We start from the raw sequence: 13205 nt of genomic DNA, 5'->3' as shown, positions 1-13205 counted from the left end.
AGGAAGCGGCTTTACTGTGGGATATCTAAAGGCAGACGCAGAAGAGACATTTCATCCTTGCTTCTTAGTCGCTGAGTTCCGCTGTCTCCTCTTTGACACTTCTCATATCTTTGCTTTGATAGAGTCTAGAATCATCTTGGACCCAGACCTGTAGGCAGACTTGTGAAGGATTATTTACATTAAGTGAGCTTTGGGCATGTCTTTGAGGGATTATCATGACCGGACCGGGCTAATTGAAGTGGGAAGACCCACCCACTGTGGGCGGTGCTATTTTATGGACTGGGGTCCCAGACCACATAAATAGGAGAAAGTTGAGGCTCGTGAGAATATTCAGTGGGCTAAGGTGCTTGCTTCTGAGCCTACTGACATCAATTGGATCTACACGGTAGAAGAGAACCAGCAAGTTATCCTTTGATCTCTATAGGTTTGCTGGGGCATACAGAAATCAACTTAAACGTTTAAAATACTTCTTACAAAAGAGAAAGTCAACTGAGCACTAGCACACACTGTCTGTGCTTCTCGCCTGGATGTGGTGTGGGCAGCCACCTCATGCTTCTGCTGCAGCCAGCGACTTTTCCATCGCAGTAGACTGTCCCTTGAACTATGAGCCAGAACATACCCTTTCCCCTTTAGGGAACCCTTGTCAGGATAGTTTATCAAGAAGCTGCCCCCTTTCTTGTGTCCAGTCCATGCTTCCCCCTGTTAACACAGGAAGCCTTTGAAGTCAGTCTTGCCTGCTGCCTGCTTATAGGGCCCGTAAGATAAGTTCTTTACACTTCCAGATAAAGGACAAAATGTAAAAGAGTATGTAAAAGAGTAATATTTCATAACCTTAAAGTTACACCAGACTCAGTTTCTGAGTCTATAAATACAGCATTGTGTTGTTTATGGCTGATCCCCAAGGTAGCTGCTGAGCTGTGCTGTTGTAAAAGAGACCATGTTGTCCACAGAGGCCATCGGCCATTATGTGTACTCTTGGGTTTGGTCTTTGTGGAGAATTTTTGCTGAGCCCTGCTGCACATTATGGTTGTAATGTTGACCTAGAAATGCAAATTTGACATCATATAACTTTTACCTCGAGACTCTGACTTAAACACCTCCAATGCCTTGTTTCATATGGGACTTGGGGAATCCATAGTCTTGAGCGTGCTATCCAAGGCTCCTTACAAACTTGTTCCAACCTTTCCTGTTAGCTTCACCCTTTGCCGTCTTTCTCTTTTCCACCCAACAGCCTCCAGTGCTGTTAACGGAGTTCCACATTTATTTTAATAGCTGCTTTGTTCTAGGCTTTAGGCCTTTGTATACTGGCCACCAGCTCTGCCTGGTTTCCCCCCCACCTTCCCTACCCAGAAATCAGTGCTCACATATTCAGGCTCAACTCTCCTTGGCGAGCATTCATTATGCAGAGGCAGCCTCTCTTCCACAGTCCCATGGCATGTTGGGCTGTTAGTACCTACCACAAGATATTGGAACTCTGTTGAACTTCCTGAGGCCAGCACTATGTCTCCTGGTTCTTTGTTCCTCTTGTGTTCAGTACAATAGTTTATATACAGTATGCAAGACATTTCCACTTGAATGAATTGATTGTGATCATACCTGTGATGTATATAACACATAGAAATTCATAACTTTCTCCTATTTTGACTTTTAAATCTGCAATGTCAGCAAATGTACCTTGTGATGGAGCTTTGTGAGGATGGAGAACTCAAAGAAGTTCTGGATACAAAAGGGCACTTCTCAGAGAACGAGACAAGGCTGATAATTCAGAGTCTTGCGTCTGCTATCGCCTACCTTCATAACAAGGGTAAGAAGAGAACCGCACTCCTCGCCGTTCCATAAATGAAGATGCCGCTGTTGCTTAAGTAGGATGGTCTTTAAGACTCGTATCACATTGGTAGAACTTGGTAATATAAGTGGATAACAAGCACATTTCCATGTTTCCCTTTAATTGTATTTATAGACATCTTAATTAGCAACAATGCAGGCATATAAATACATTGTATATGCAAGAGCAAATAGTCATGATCATTCTTATTCTAGAAGTTTAATGATGGCTAATGTCATCAAAATCAAAGTAGATAAAGTGAATTTTCCTAAAATATTTGTATATTAATATTAAAAATGCACATGTTCTAACCTTGTGAAATAGTGTGCTTCAGTTTTAGAGTGGTTTGGCTTCAAAACGGAAGGAACAGCAGTTTGCAGTGTGCACCCGTGCCACGTGTGCAGATCCGCTCACATTATGGTCCCCACACCCTGTAGTTGCACTAGGACTCATTGCTGGTATTTTTTATTCTGTTGATTTTGACAACATTATCTACTAAGGTATCATCTGGAGTGATTTTCCAACACTTAAAAAACATGCTTAAAAAGAGCCCTGCTTATTCTAACAGCTCCACTGCTGCCCCTTGTCCCTGCTCCCCTTTTCTTTGAGGCTCCTGGGTGTGACTCTAGAACGTTCTCATCTAACGGGTGAGGAAGTACTCGTTCCACAGTGGTCAGTTGCAGGCTTTGGGATCTGTTTCCTCGGCACCTACTGTGTTGTGCTCAGCTCCAGAGTTACAAAAATGAAAAAATTAAGGCCCCCACCCCTCAAGTAGCTTAGGCTAGCAGGAGACAGAGTGCAGAAACAGCTTGTAACACCATGTGGCAATTTCTCAATGGAGCACAAACGTGTGTCAGAACACGGGCTCAGACAAGAGAACAACTCAGGTAGGGAAAGACTTGCAGAGGCTGAAGGCCACGCCTGTGTCCAGTATCCCTTGCCAATGATACAGTTTTCCAGTATATTTCTATAAAATATCAACAGCATTTTTTTGGGGGGGGGTGAGATTTTAAAAATTATTCTAAAGAGGGTGAGAATAGCCAAGATAAAAAGGTGGAGTGTTGGGGAGATTTGCCCCCATCAAGGATTGAAACATCACCAAAGTACGTTAGTTAAGATGTATGGGATTTATGTAAGTAGAGACAGGTGGAGTAACAGAACTAGTAAGAATTCCACAGACAAAACCAGGAGGATGTATGAGAACTGTAAGTGATTAGCTACAGCTGCCAGTCCAAGTCTGGGTCAGCTTCATTTCCCTCAAAGGTAAACACTTAACTTTCTACAGCTTGAGATGTTTTCGCTGTGAATGAGAACTCAGTTTTTTTTGCAGAGTAATGTTTGATACATTATTTGAATGTACACAGAAATCTCACCTCAACTCTGACCTGTTCAACTAGAGGTTTGTGCCCCCAAGATTTGTGAATTTTATTTCAACATATGAACAGTAAAAAAAAAATGTATACTGCTATTTTAGAAAAATACACTGAAATACAGTTTATGCACATGTAGCCAAATTACAATGTGTTAAAATGTTTATGTTGACAGCAGTGTTATACAGAGGCACAAGTCTCCCATTTAGAGACCTAAGGACACAGAAAACCTTACCTGTGTAAGCAAAGCTGTGCTGTGACCCAGGCTACTTTGATTCTCCTGGGAGTGTGTAGCCTTGGACAGATCCCCTTCTGCACTCACCAGGCTGGGACACCGGCTGGCACAGCAGGGCACATGCAGACATGGGAGAATGGCTTCTGACAGAGATGTGGAGAAGGGGGTGTGAGTAGCATGGGACAGAGAAGAGTGATGCTTGGTCTCCCCTCATGCTGCGTTTATCGCTCCTGCTCCTGTTCCTGTTCTCTCTGTCCTTCTGTTATTCACGTTGGTTGTCTGTTTTCCTGGTAGATATAGTGCACAGAGATCTAAAGCTGGAAAACATAATGGTTAAAAGCAGCTTTATGGATGATAACAATGAAATGAACTTAAACATAAAGGTAAGAGCTCAGAAATACTACTCAATATTTGCCCGGAAGCCGGCAGCAAAGTGCCTACAAACATCTTAGACACAGTTTGGATTCTTTTGAATCTAAGCCATTTGTGCTAAGAAGTAAAAAATTCACAAAAGAAGTTGTAACTGATAAAAATGATTTCACAAGCTAAGTGATACTACCAAATGTGTTTTTCAAAGTGCATATTCCTTTGGATGATTCTAAATCATTAGTTAATAGCAAGCAAACAGATGCTCTGAATTCTAATTAATTTCAAAATTATGTCTGGTAATTTGATGTAAATGTGTTACAGATTTAGAGAAAAACACACCTTGGCTGTGCTTTTGATACTAAATTAATGCTACAGTCTGTATTTCTCATTGAAATTTTCCCCGGGTATTAATATTTATGTCTTAACCACAATTAATGTGCCAAGTGTTTATTCTTGAAGATTTTATTCAAATTAAGTGTTCCTTAATGTCAAACAAATGATAGAATACATTATTTATTACTTAGCACTTTAATAGTGGCTGCTTTCAAAATGTGTGCAAGTGTTAACTCTAGAATCAAATGTGTCTGTAAGTTGGTGCTGCAGAAGCTGAATCCATATGCAGTAGAAACAGACTCAGCAACCCTGCTGGTGTCCCTCATAGAATGTTCTTTCTAGTTCATTGTGAACTCCATGCAGGCAAGAGTGTCAGTTTATTCTTTGTTGGAATGTGGAGGAGTGCCTAAGACAGAGCATGCTCAGTTAACTTTTGGCAAACGAGAGACTCCGTTCTCTCTGAGTAATGGGACTGGGTCATGAAGGCTTTAGTATGTTTGTGTCTGTAGAGATGTTGTGTGGAGAGAGACAGATATTATGCTCCACGTGGGCTATTTATGGAAAACGATTGATTCAAGGCATACTGATACACACTTGTATTCCCAGCATGGAGAGGCTGAAGCAGAAGGATTGCCATGAATTTAAGGCAAGCCTGGCTGCAAAATGAGTTTTAAGTTGGCCTGGGCTGCAGAGTGAGACTCTGTATGAAAGGAAACGAGAGATGGGTTTGGTAAAGTCACATATTATTTAAAATCATTTCCTTGCGCTTTGAAAGGCCCTGACGTTTGCATTCAGTGCGAACAAAGAATTCATGCTTTGCTTGCTTGTGCCGTGGATGTGCCTCTGTTACTGCTGTGGGGCAAGGGCATTCCGTTTGAGAGACAACCGAGGGTACATGACAAATATTTAGTAACTGGAGGTGTAATTACCAAGATTTAGAATGGAGCAAGAGACTGAAGTTGCAGCAAAAGGCCTTCAGGCTGTCTGTGGCCAGGTCATGTTGGAGTGAGTGAGCTAATTTGCTTCATTTCAAGTAGTGTAGCAGTTGTCTTAGTATACTTGGTCCTCACAAAGGAAATAGTAGTAAGGAAAAACAAGCATTGCTAGTTATACATGATAAAAAGGAGTCTTAATGTTGCTAACTATTTTCACTTAAGCTCTGCTTTTACTGAACCACAATTCCAGTATCAGAAAAATAGATAACACATTCCAAGGCTAGGCTTTTGCAATGAAATAACTTATAAAAATCTTTACCAAAAGAATTAATAAAAAGCATGAACAGTCAACATCCTGGGTTCTCTCTACCAAGTTTCTCTGCACTCAGAGAGGTTGGGCAGAGAGGGAAAGTCAAGTTTTTATTAGTAATACAAGCAAAAAGTCCATCCCCAAGAAGTGAGGATTAAATGTAGTTACCGTGGATGGAAGTCACTGGGTGGCTGAGCCTGTGTATCTGCTCTCAGGTGACTGATTTTGGCTTGGCGGTTAGGAAGCATGGCTCCAGGAGCGAAGGCATGATGCAGACCACGTGTGGCACTCCTATCTATATGGGTAAGTGAGAAGACTCGGAAAAGGTAGAACACCTGAAGTGGGGGGTAGCCAATACCTGCAACCCCAGCATTCGGGAGGCTGAGACAGGAGGATTGCGAAAGGCTACACAGTGAGCTCCGATTTATATAATCGCCATGCCAATGCGTGCACGGCATTTGATTATTTTATATCTCTTTCCACCATTTCCCCTCTCACGTCCCATACTTCCCAGTCTTTCCATCTCTGAACTTAGCTGTGCTTGAACCATACAGTGTCTTCTGCTCCACAGAACGAGTTTGCTATTTTATGCATGTTGTACCCATAGTTTATCTGTTTTATTGCTGAAAAGTATACTTTGTTCATTGCTTTTTCTTGCCTACTTGATGCATAAAGTTTTTTAAATTGTTTTATCTTACTTAGGAAAAGGCTACTTTAGATTCTGTTCAGATCCTCCCATTGGCAAAAGACATCTGGTCTGTGGTTACATGGGGAAAATACATCCCAGCACCCTGAGTTTTATGCCTGCTTATTAGTTGTCTACACTGATAACAAGTGAGAGAACAAGAGGGAAGACAGATGGTTTGTGGAGCTTTGCTGACTTCCTAAATGGCTCCTTGGCACAGATATTCTGGCTTCTGCTTCCCCGAGGGCTGCAGTGACAGTGCACGTGGAAATGCCCCCGATAATTAGGAAGACTGACAGGGTGGAGGCCAGGAGGCTAGCCCTGCTGTGGGTGCAGCGCTCAGGCAGCCTTCACTGGATCTCACCTCGGAATTTGCCTTCGTGATAGACGCATGGCCATGGAGCAACTCGCACTTTGCTGTTCTGTATTTCAAGTTTTACGTGCAGCTAAAGACTGCAGACACACACAACAGTTGCAAAAAGAGAAATGGTGTAAATTTTCAATTATTTGGAGACAAATTATTTAATTTGTGAACTATTATAGTTTAGCCTTTTCTCATTCTCCTGTGTATCTTTTGGCTTCTTTTAGTTGTTTTCAATTCCTTTAATCATAGAGAGTGGGGAAGATAAAATTCCATTTACTTTTAGAATCCGTTATAAAAGTGTGTGTGTGTGCGTGTGTAAGCGTGTGTGCGTGTGTGTGTGTGCGCGCACACACGCGCACATGCGTGTGAGTGTATGCATGCTGGAGAGTGTGCACTCACATGTGAGGACATTATATGCATATGGCCAGTGTGTTAGTTGAGGAGACGGGTGTGCTTTCTCAATAAGAATGCAGATTTCCCATAGGAAGCTTTCTGCAGCGTGCCACTGTAGCTAAGTCTCCATGTTTTTTTACTTTCTTTGACAGAGGGTATCAAATGCCTGCATGACTGGCTCATAGGATTCTGAACACAATTTATTATACGAAAACACTGTAAATTTTAATGTTCTTTTGAAGTCTAAACATGTATCTTATTTTTGAGTTTGTGGCTGTTTTTTTTTAATATGTGTAAAAGTAGACTAGACCTATTTCTCAGTATCATACTGGTTTTTAAAAAGCCACTCACTAGGAAACAAAATCCTAAGACCTCAACTTTAAAGCATGCACCACCTTAAGGTTAAAGGCATGGAGCTACTTTGAGAGGCTGTTTGAAGGGCCCTGCTGTGAGCACCTTTGTCAATCAGAGGGCCAAGAATCAGTTGCACACACTGGGAACCTCATCCTGCACCGGGGTTCACTGGTGTTTTGACCCAGTCTTATGTGACCGTGCTTTCTATCTCAGTTTTCTTACCTAGAAAATGTGGCAAGTAATACATATTCTGTCATTATAGTGCTATGATTTCATAATCATTTTCACTATTCTACTGACGTGATTCATAGCCACAACATTAGCTTTTCTATGAATCCAGATTTGTACATATCGACTTTGATCTAAATAATATTTACTTAAGTTGTGTGTCTCCTTATACCGGAGGGAAAGTCTAAGATATCACTGTCTTCTGTTATAGCTGCACAGCCTTTGTGAAATCCTCAGTCGTCTCCCAGGAACGGAGAAGTGCACATTGAGCAGTGCAGTTGGTGCCACTGCCCCACTAGGAGCTGAGTGATAGGAGTGAGGACTTGGTGGCATCAGTTGGGAGGCCTGTACATTATTCATCCAGCATCTGCTGTTGGCTCTTTCCTTTCCCTCTGGAGGAATAAATCACAGCACATCAGCACATTTTTATGCTTTGTATTTAAGCAATTAAAAGTCATTTATTGTATTATTAATATTATTTTGTTTCTGCTTATTTGGCAGCGCCAGAGGTCATTAATGCCCACGAGTACAGCCAGCAGTGCGACATCTGGAGCATAGGTGTCATAATGTACCTTCTGTGAGTACCTACTGCATGTCCAGTGTAACAAAAGGGAAGTCCCTGACCGTAGACTGGCTTAGATTTTACTTTAGTTATTTTTTAAAATGTTTTTATTGAGCTATATATTTTTCTCCGTTCCCCTTCCCTTTTCTTCCTCTCCCCTCCCCTCCCCTCCCCTTCAGCCCTCTCCCATGGTCCCTATGCTCCCAATTTACTCAGGAGATCTTGTCTTTTTCTACTTCCCATGTAGATTAGATCCATGTAGGTCTCTCTTAGGGTCCTCTTTGTTGTGATTTTAAGTGAAAACTAAACAATATATTTTTAAAGGTGTAATTTAAAATCCAGTCCGCTGCTGCCCTGAGCGCTCTGTCACTAGCTTTCAGGGTCACCTCCTAAGTATTTCTTTCGTGCTATAACTCATGATGTTCACTTTTGCTTTGCACTGATCTACAAATGCAAGAGTGTCCCACGTATCCGAGTGAAAATCTGTCCTTCCTGATCCCTTGCCCCGGTAGCCCATCAGGAGTAGGGAAGTAGGCCACCTAGCCCTAGAGCCGCCCACATGCACAGACACAGTGGGGCGTGGGCACAGTTAGGTGGAGGTCGCTTCAGGATTTAGGGAGTGTTTTGTATTTCCTAGTTCCCTGAATACCAGGAGAGCCTCGGTAATTCTTGCTCTTCCTTCCCTCTTGCTCTCATGATTCAGTCAAATCCCAAGTCCTGCAGAGTTTGCCTGTGAGAACCTACCCATCCCTCTTTGGCTTTATCATATCGGGATCTTTCTGGCTGTCTCTCCTGCTCCTGTTCACCTTCCACTCTCTCTGCTGTTTGCACTGCTCGCACGATTGTTGTCTGCAGCACACGCTTTCTGGACTAAAGCTCTCTGACTGATAAGTGGTCCTTGCTCTAGAGAATTACCAGATCATCTGGCATGGTGTGTCTGAGCAGATCGCTCACAACCTCGCTCTAGCTTGCTTTCCCAGGCTTGGGCTGCATGTGTGTTTTCATGTGCCTGCCTTTCTCTGTGATGACCCCAGGCCACTCGATTCCTCAAGTTCTGCATTGCATGTTGTCTGTATGTGTTTGTGTGTAAGCACAAATGTGTGTGTCATGAGTGCATACTCTCTCTGTGAACTTTTCTCCTAGGTTGGCCAAACACTAGAGCTTTCTATGTAGATATATATTTACTATGTATAAACCTTTTCTGAATTTCACAGAGGATTTAAGGCATCATTTTTTAAAAATCATACAAAATAATAACTCTCAAATTAAAACCATGTGACTGGGACATTAGTTCAGTTGATAAAGTGCCTGCCTAGCACACAGGACTCCCTGGTTTGATCCCCAGCATTGCATATACCAGGTGGTGGTCCATGCCTGCAGTTTCAGCACTAGGGAAACAGAGGCAGGGGGATCAGAACTTAGTTTCCCTTGGCTATATAGCCTGATCCAGGCACATGAGACTCTGTCTCAATATAACAATAACAATACTAATATAGAAACATAAGCAGTAAGTTTTGCTTGCAATGTGTACCTTTGATAGCACTCATTGTGATAAATGAGAATACAATTTTTGTTTGTTTGTTTTGAGACAAGGTTTCTTTGCATAATAGCTCTGGCTGATCTAGAACTCACTCTGTAGACCAGGCTGGCCTCAAACTCAGAGATCTGCCTGCCTCTGCCTCCCAAGTACTGGAATTAAAGGTGTACATCACCACCACCCAGTGAATAATAACATTCTAAAAAACCAAATTACATGGTAATATTACAATATTCTATTTATCATCTCTACTTTCCTTGTTTTAAGTTCTGTGAAAGACAGTTCAAATTATTCATCTTTGCATCCCTGGCATCGGATATAACAGTCAGACCATATTCAGTGCTCAATACATTTGTTAAATTAAGTGAATTTTCTAAGAGGTGTTCTGTTAGTGACCATTGTTCTGTCTTTAGTGAATCCGAGGGCTTTGGCGTTGCCGCGGCATTAGTTTTATGGTCGTGTTGGAGATTTTGCTCTTCCATACATGTCTAAATACTAACATCACTGTAGCTACATCTTCACAGTGTGTGAAATGGAAGCCAGATGATGTGATTGCAGCTGAGACTGGGCTGGTCCACATGCGTCATTGCTTAGACCGCATGAAGTATGAATGGATTCATAAAGCTTGTGCCTATTAGAACCATGGGGCAAAAATCCTGAGTTTAGTCTTCAATTAACATGCAACTATTTAAATAAGTCTTTCATTCTCTTAAGACTGTCTATAAAAGTCCATATTAATCTGCATAATGAATCTTCACATAATCCATATGGTGTTTTCTACTTTTTGGATTTGCTGTTAAGGAAAGCAAGTGTATTCCACACCTTTCACTTCCCCTCTCTCTTAAATATCTAATTGGAATGTTACTGCTCCAGAGTGCGGTTGCACATCAGTGTAGTGGCGGCGTCCTTCCTTCACAGAGGATTCTCCTGTAGCTCACCAGGGCCTACTCATTAGTCTGCCCGAGCCCTGTGGCAGCTTAGACAATTCCCTTCGTCCCGAGCACAGCACATTCCCTTCTCCATGAGGGTTACTTCCTTGTTTATCCGTTAACTCTGATTCGTTTCTACTTAATTGGACAATGATAGCATACGTTCTGAAGGTGAAATTAACATAAATAAAAACTCTTTATGCCTCCTCTCCTCTGCTGTCCTGATTCTTATTAACGCAACAGAAAATAATAGGCAGCTTTAGGAGGCATTTTTCATGTCTTAGATTCTCTTTTCTGGATGCGCTAGGAAATTGCTGTCATAAAGTTCCATATGCTGCTGATTGACCAACCATTAGATACATTTTGCGTAAATAAAATTGCAAAGGACAGAAAAAAGTGGAAAATTTAAAATCTAGCCCTTAAGCTATAGTTGCTTGCAGAGGCTGCTAAGAGACTGGGGACCATGCACAACTCTGCTTGATAACAGGCTCGATGAGCTGGGCCTTAGCTGGCCTGCACTAGCTATAATAGATAGCAAATGTCCAGACAACCATTTTTCTGGTTATTTTCTTTTTGTGTTCTATGGCTTTTAAAATTCCATTTTAAAACTAAGCAGTAGTAAACCAAGTAAGAAGAAAAGTGTCAGAATGAGCTTGAAAATAAAAAGTATTAAAGTAAGAGTTTGCACAACAGCCTGACAACTCCTGATCCCCTAAGAAGAAATTCTTGCAGGAGAAGCTCCCTGTTCCACACTGTGCCCTTGACTGCCGGCAAAGTTCCTTCATTTTCATCGTCATTGTCAGAAAATACCACAGTTTAGCTTGATCAGAAAATATTCACAAATGGATCTTTAAAATAAAACTTAGAAAATATAACTGAAGAAAGTCAGTAAAAATACAAAATGTAAAAGACTTAGACTTTATTATACTGAGAATAGACTGTACCTTGGCAAGCACAATGGAGTAATGCCATTTTATTTTTAGTAAAGGGGGAAGGTCTGTGCCTAAGAGTTGAGGCATTGCTGTGCCAAGTTGTCTTTGCTGCGTCACCTTCTGCCTGGGTATCCCTGGACTTACCTGCTGGCTGTCCTTAGATGTTGGGATTGTTGTTGATGGTTAGGTTAACATTTACTGAGAATGTACTCCGAACTTGACTCTGAAGCATACCGTTAGAGCTCTGGCCTAGATCTGGACTCAGCTTGGTTGACTTGCCCCAAGCTTTGCTAAAAAGAAACCAATAAAATAGTCCCTTGCTACAGATGCAGGCAGCCCCGAGTGCTTGGGCTGTGCTGGCGTTGGCTTTGTGTTTACCCAGCATCTGCCCTTTCTCACTGATGGTTTTCATCCTGGCCTTCTTTTGAATACTATTGACACAATTGTGCCTGTTTCAATACCGTTTGTCTGAGACTCAGAACCTAGAGAATTCCCAGGGTTATTCTTTGGTTTTATTTTGTTTTACTGTTACCATTACTAACATTTGATATAGTATTTTCCACAGACAAAACTGTTGCCTAGCCTATTAAACTCTTATGGGTGTTGGCAGTCTCTGATAACCCTGTATGTGCTCCTGTGATCTGGTGTATAGTATGGATTTTAAGGGGCAGCCTGCCTCCCTTTACGCTTGCCACTGTTACTATGCACTCAACTCTCGTACACCTTCCTGCACCCTAGTGTCTCCCCACCCACAGAAGCCTGGGGCATTTGTAGATCTGGGGTCTCAGTGCGTGCCTACTGAGATGAGGCCGGCACTGAGCTGCAAGACCCCATCGCTTCCACTCTCTAGTCAGAGAGGACCCTTCTCTTCTTCCATCTGTTACTTTCCTACAAAGCACCACTGCTTCTGAGTCCTGCAGAAAGCTATGTTTTAATAATCTTATGTTGAAAGCATTTGAACAAATGACTGCCTTTGTTTAGACTGTGTGGAGAGCCACCCTTCTTGGCAAACTCGGAGGAAAAACTCTTTGAATTAATAAGAAAGGGAGAGCTACAATTTGAAGATCCGGTCTGGGATTCTGTAAGTGATTCTGGTGAGTATGGGTTTGTTATTATTTTCTAAAGCAGACAATTAATATAAGAAAATTGACTACTAGCAAGAGTTTTGTAAATCTCTGGTTAATCATAAAAATCTACTTTAGATTCAATGATATTTGCTTGTAGAAATAGTGATATCTTCACCGTGATTGTTCATGGTCAAAACTTCCAGAAACAAAACAAAACAAAACAAAAAATACCAACTAAAAACTTAAGTGGAAACCATGTCCAGCTGATTGTGGCTTTACCTGAGGTTAAGAGAAGTAAGATTTCAAGGTTTTTCTCCCCTTTATTTGCAGCAAAAAACGTTCTGAAACAACTTATGAAAGTAGATCCTGCTCACAGAATCACAGCTAAGGAACTTCTGGATAACCAGTGGTTGACAGTAAGTTATGATATTCCTTTTTAAAAACTTTTTTTTTCCTGACAGCACTCATTTTATCCAGTCTTGGAGTCTTGAAACAGTCAATTAGTCCCATCCTTTGACAAGTTGAAAAGGAGTAGCGAGTCTTGACACATTTCTGAAATGGGCAGTTCCAAATGGTTCCGACTGTCACCACAGTTGCTCGTGTGTATTTATAGACATTCAAATGAACTTTGTTTGTCCTTTGTCACAGAGGCTTCCTGTCCAGCAGAACAGAGCTGAGGAATGTCTTATGAAGTTGTGCAGAGTGAGGCAGTCAGGACATCCAGATGTGAAGCCCTAGAACCCATTCTAGCTCTCAGTCCTTTGATTCAGAGAGTCT

General features: G+C 41.7%; 1 protein-coding gene across 1 annotated transcript in view; it reads left to right on the top strand.

Moving 5' to 3' along the window:
* Stk33 (serine/threonine kinase 33) overlaps window positions 1-13205 on the top strand; it is a 72658-nt gene that overhangs the window by 12012 nt on the left and 47441 nt on the right. The window contains exons 5-10 of the mRNA XM_038345260.1: window positions 1666-1804; window positions 3725-3813; window positions 5593-5680; window positions 7903-7978; window positions 12343-12455; window positions 12759-12844. Of these exons, the coding sequence (XP_038201188.1) occupies window positions 1666-1804; window positions 3725-3813; window positions 5593-5680; window positions 7903-7978; window positions 12343-12455; window positions 12759-12844 (591 nt within the window). The remainder of the gene's footprint in view (window positions 1-1665; window positions 1805-3724; window positions 3814-5592; window positions 5681-7902; window positions 7979-12342; window positions 12456-12758; window positions 12845-13205) is intronic.

This window comes from Arvicola amphibius, chromosome 1, assembly GCF_903992535.2.
Source record: "Arvicola amphibius chromosome 1, mArvAmp1.2, whole genome shotgun sequence".
NCBI lineage: Eukaryota > Metazoa > Chordata > Mammalia > Rodentia > Cricetidae > Arvicola > Arvicola amphibius.
This window is presented reverse-complemented; position numbering and strand designations above follow the sequence as displayed.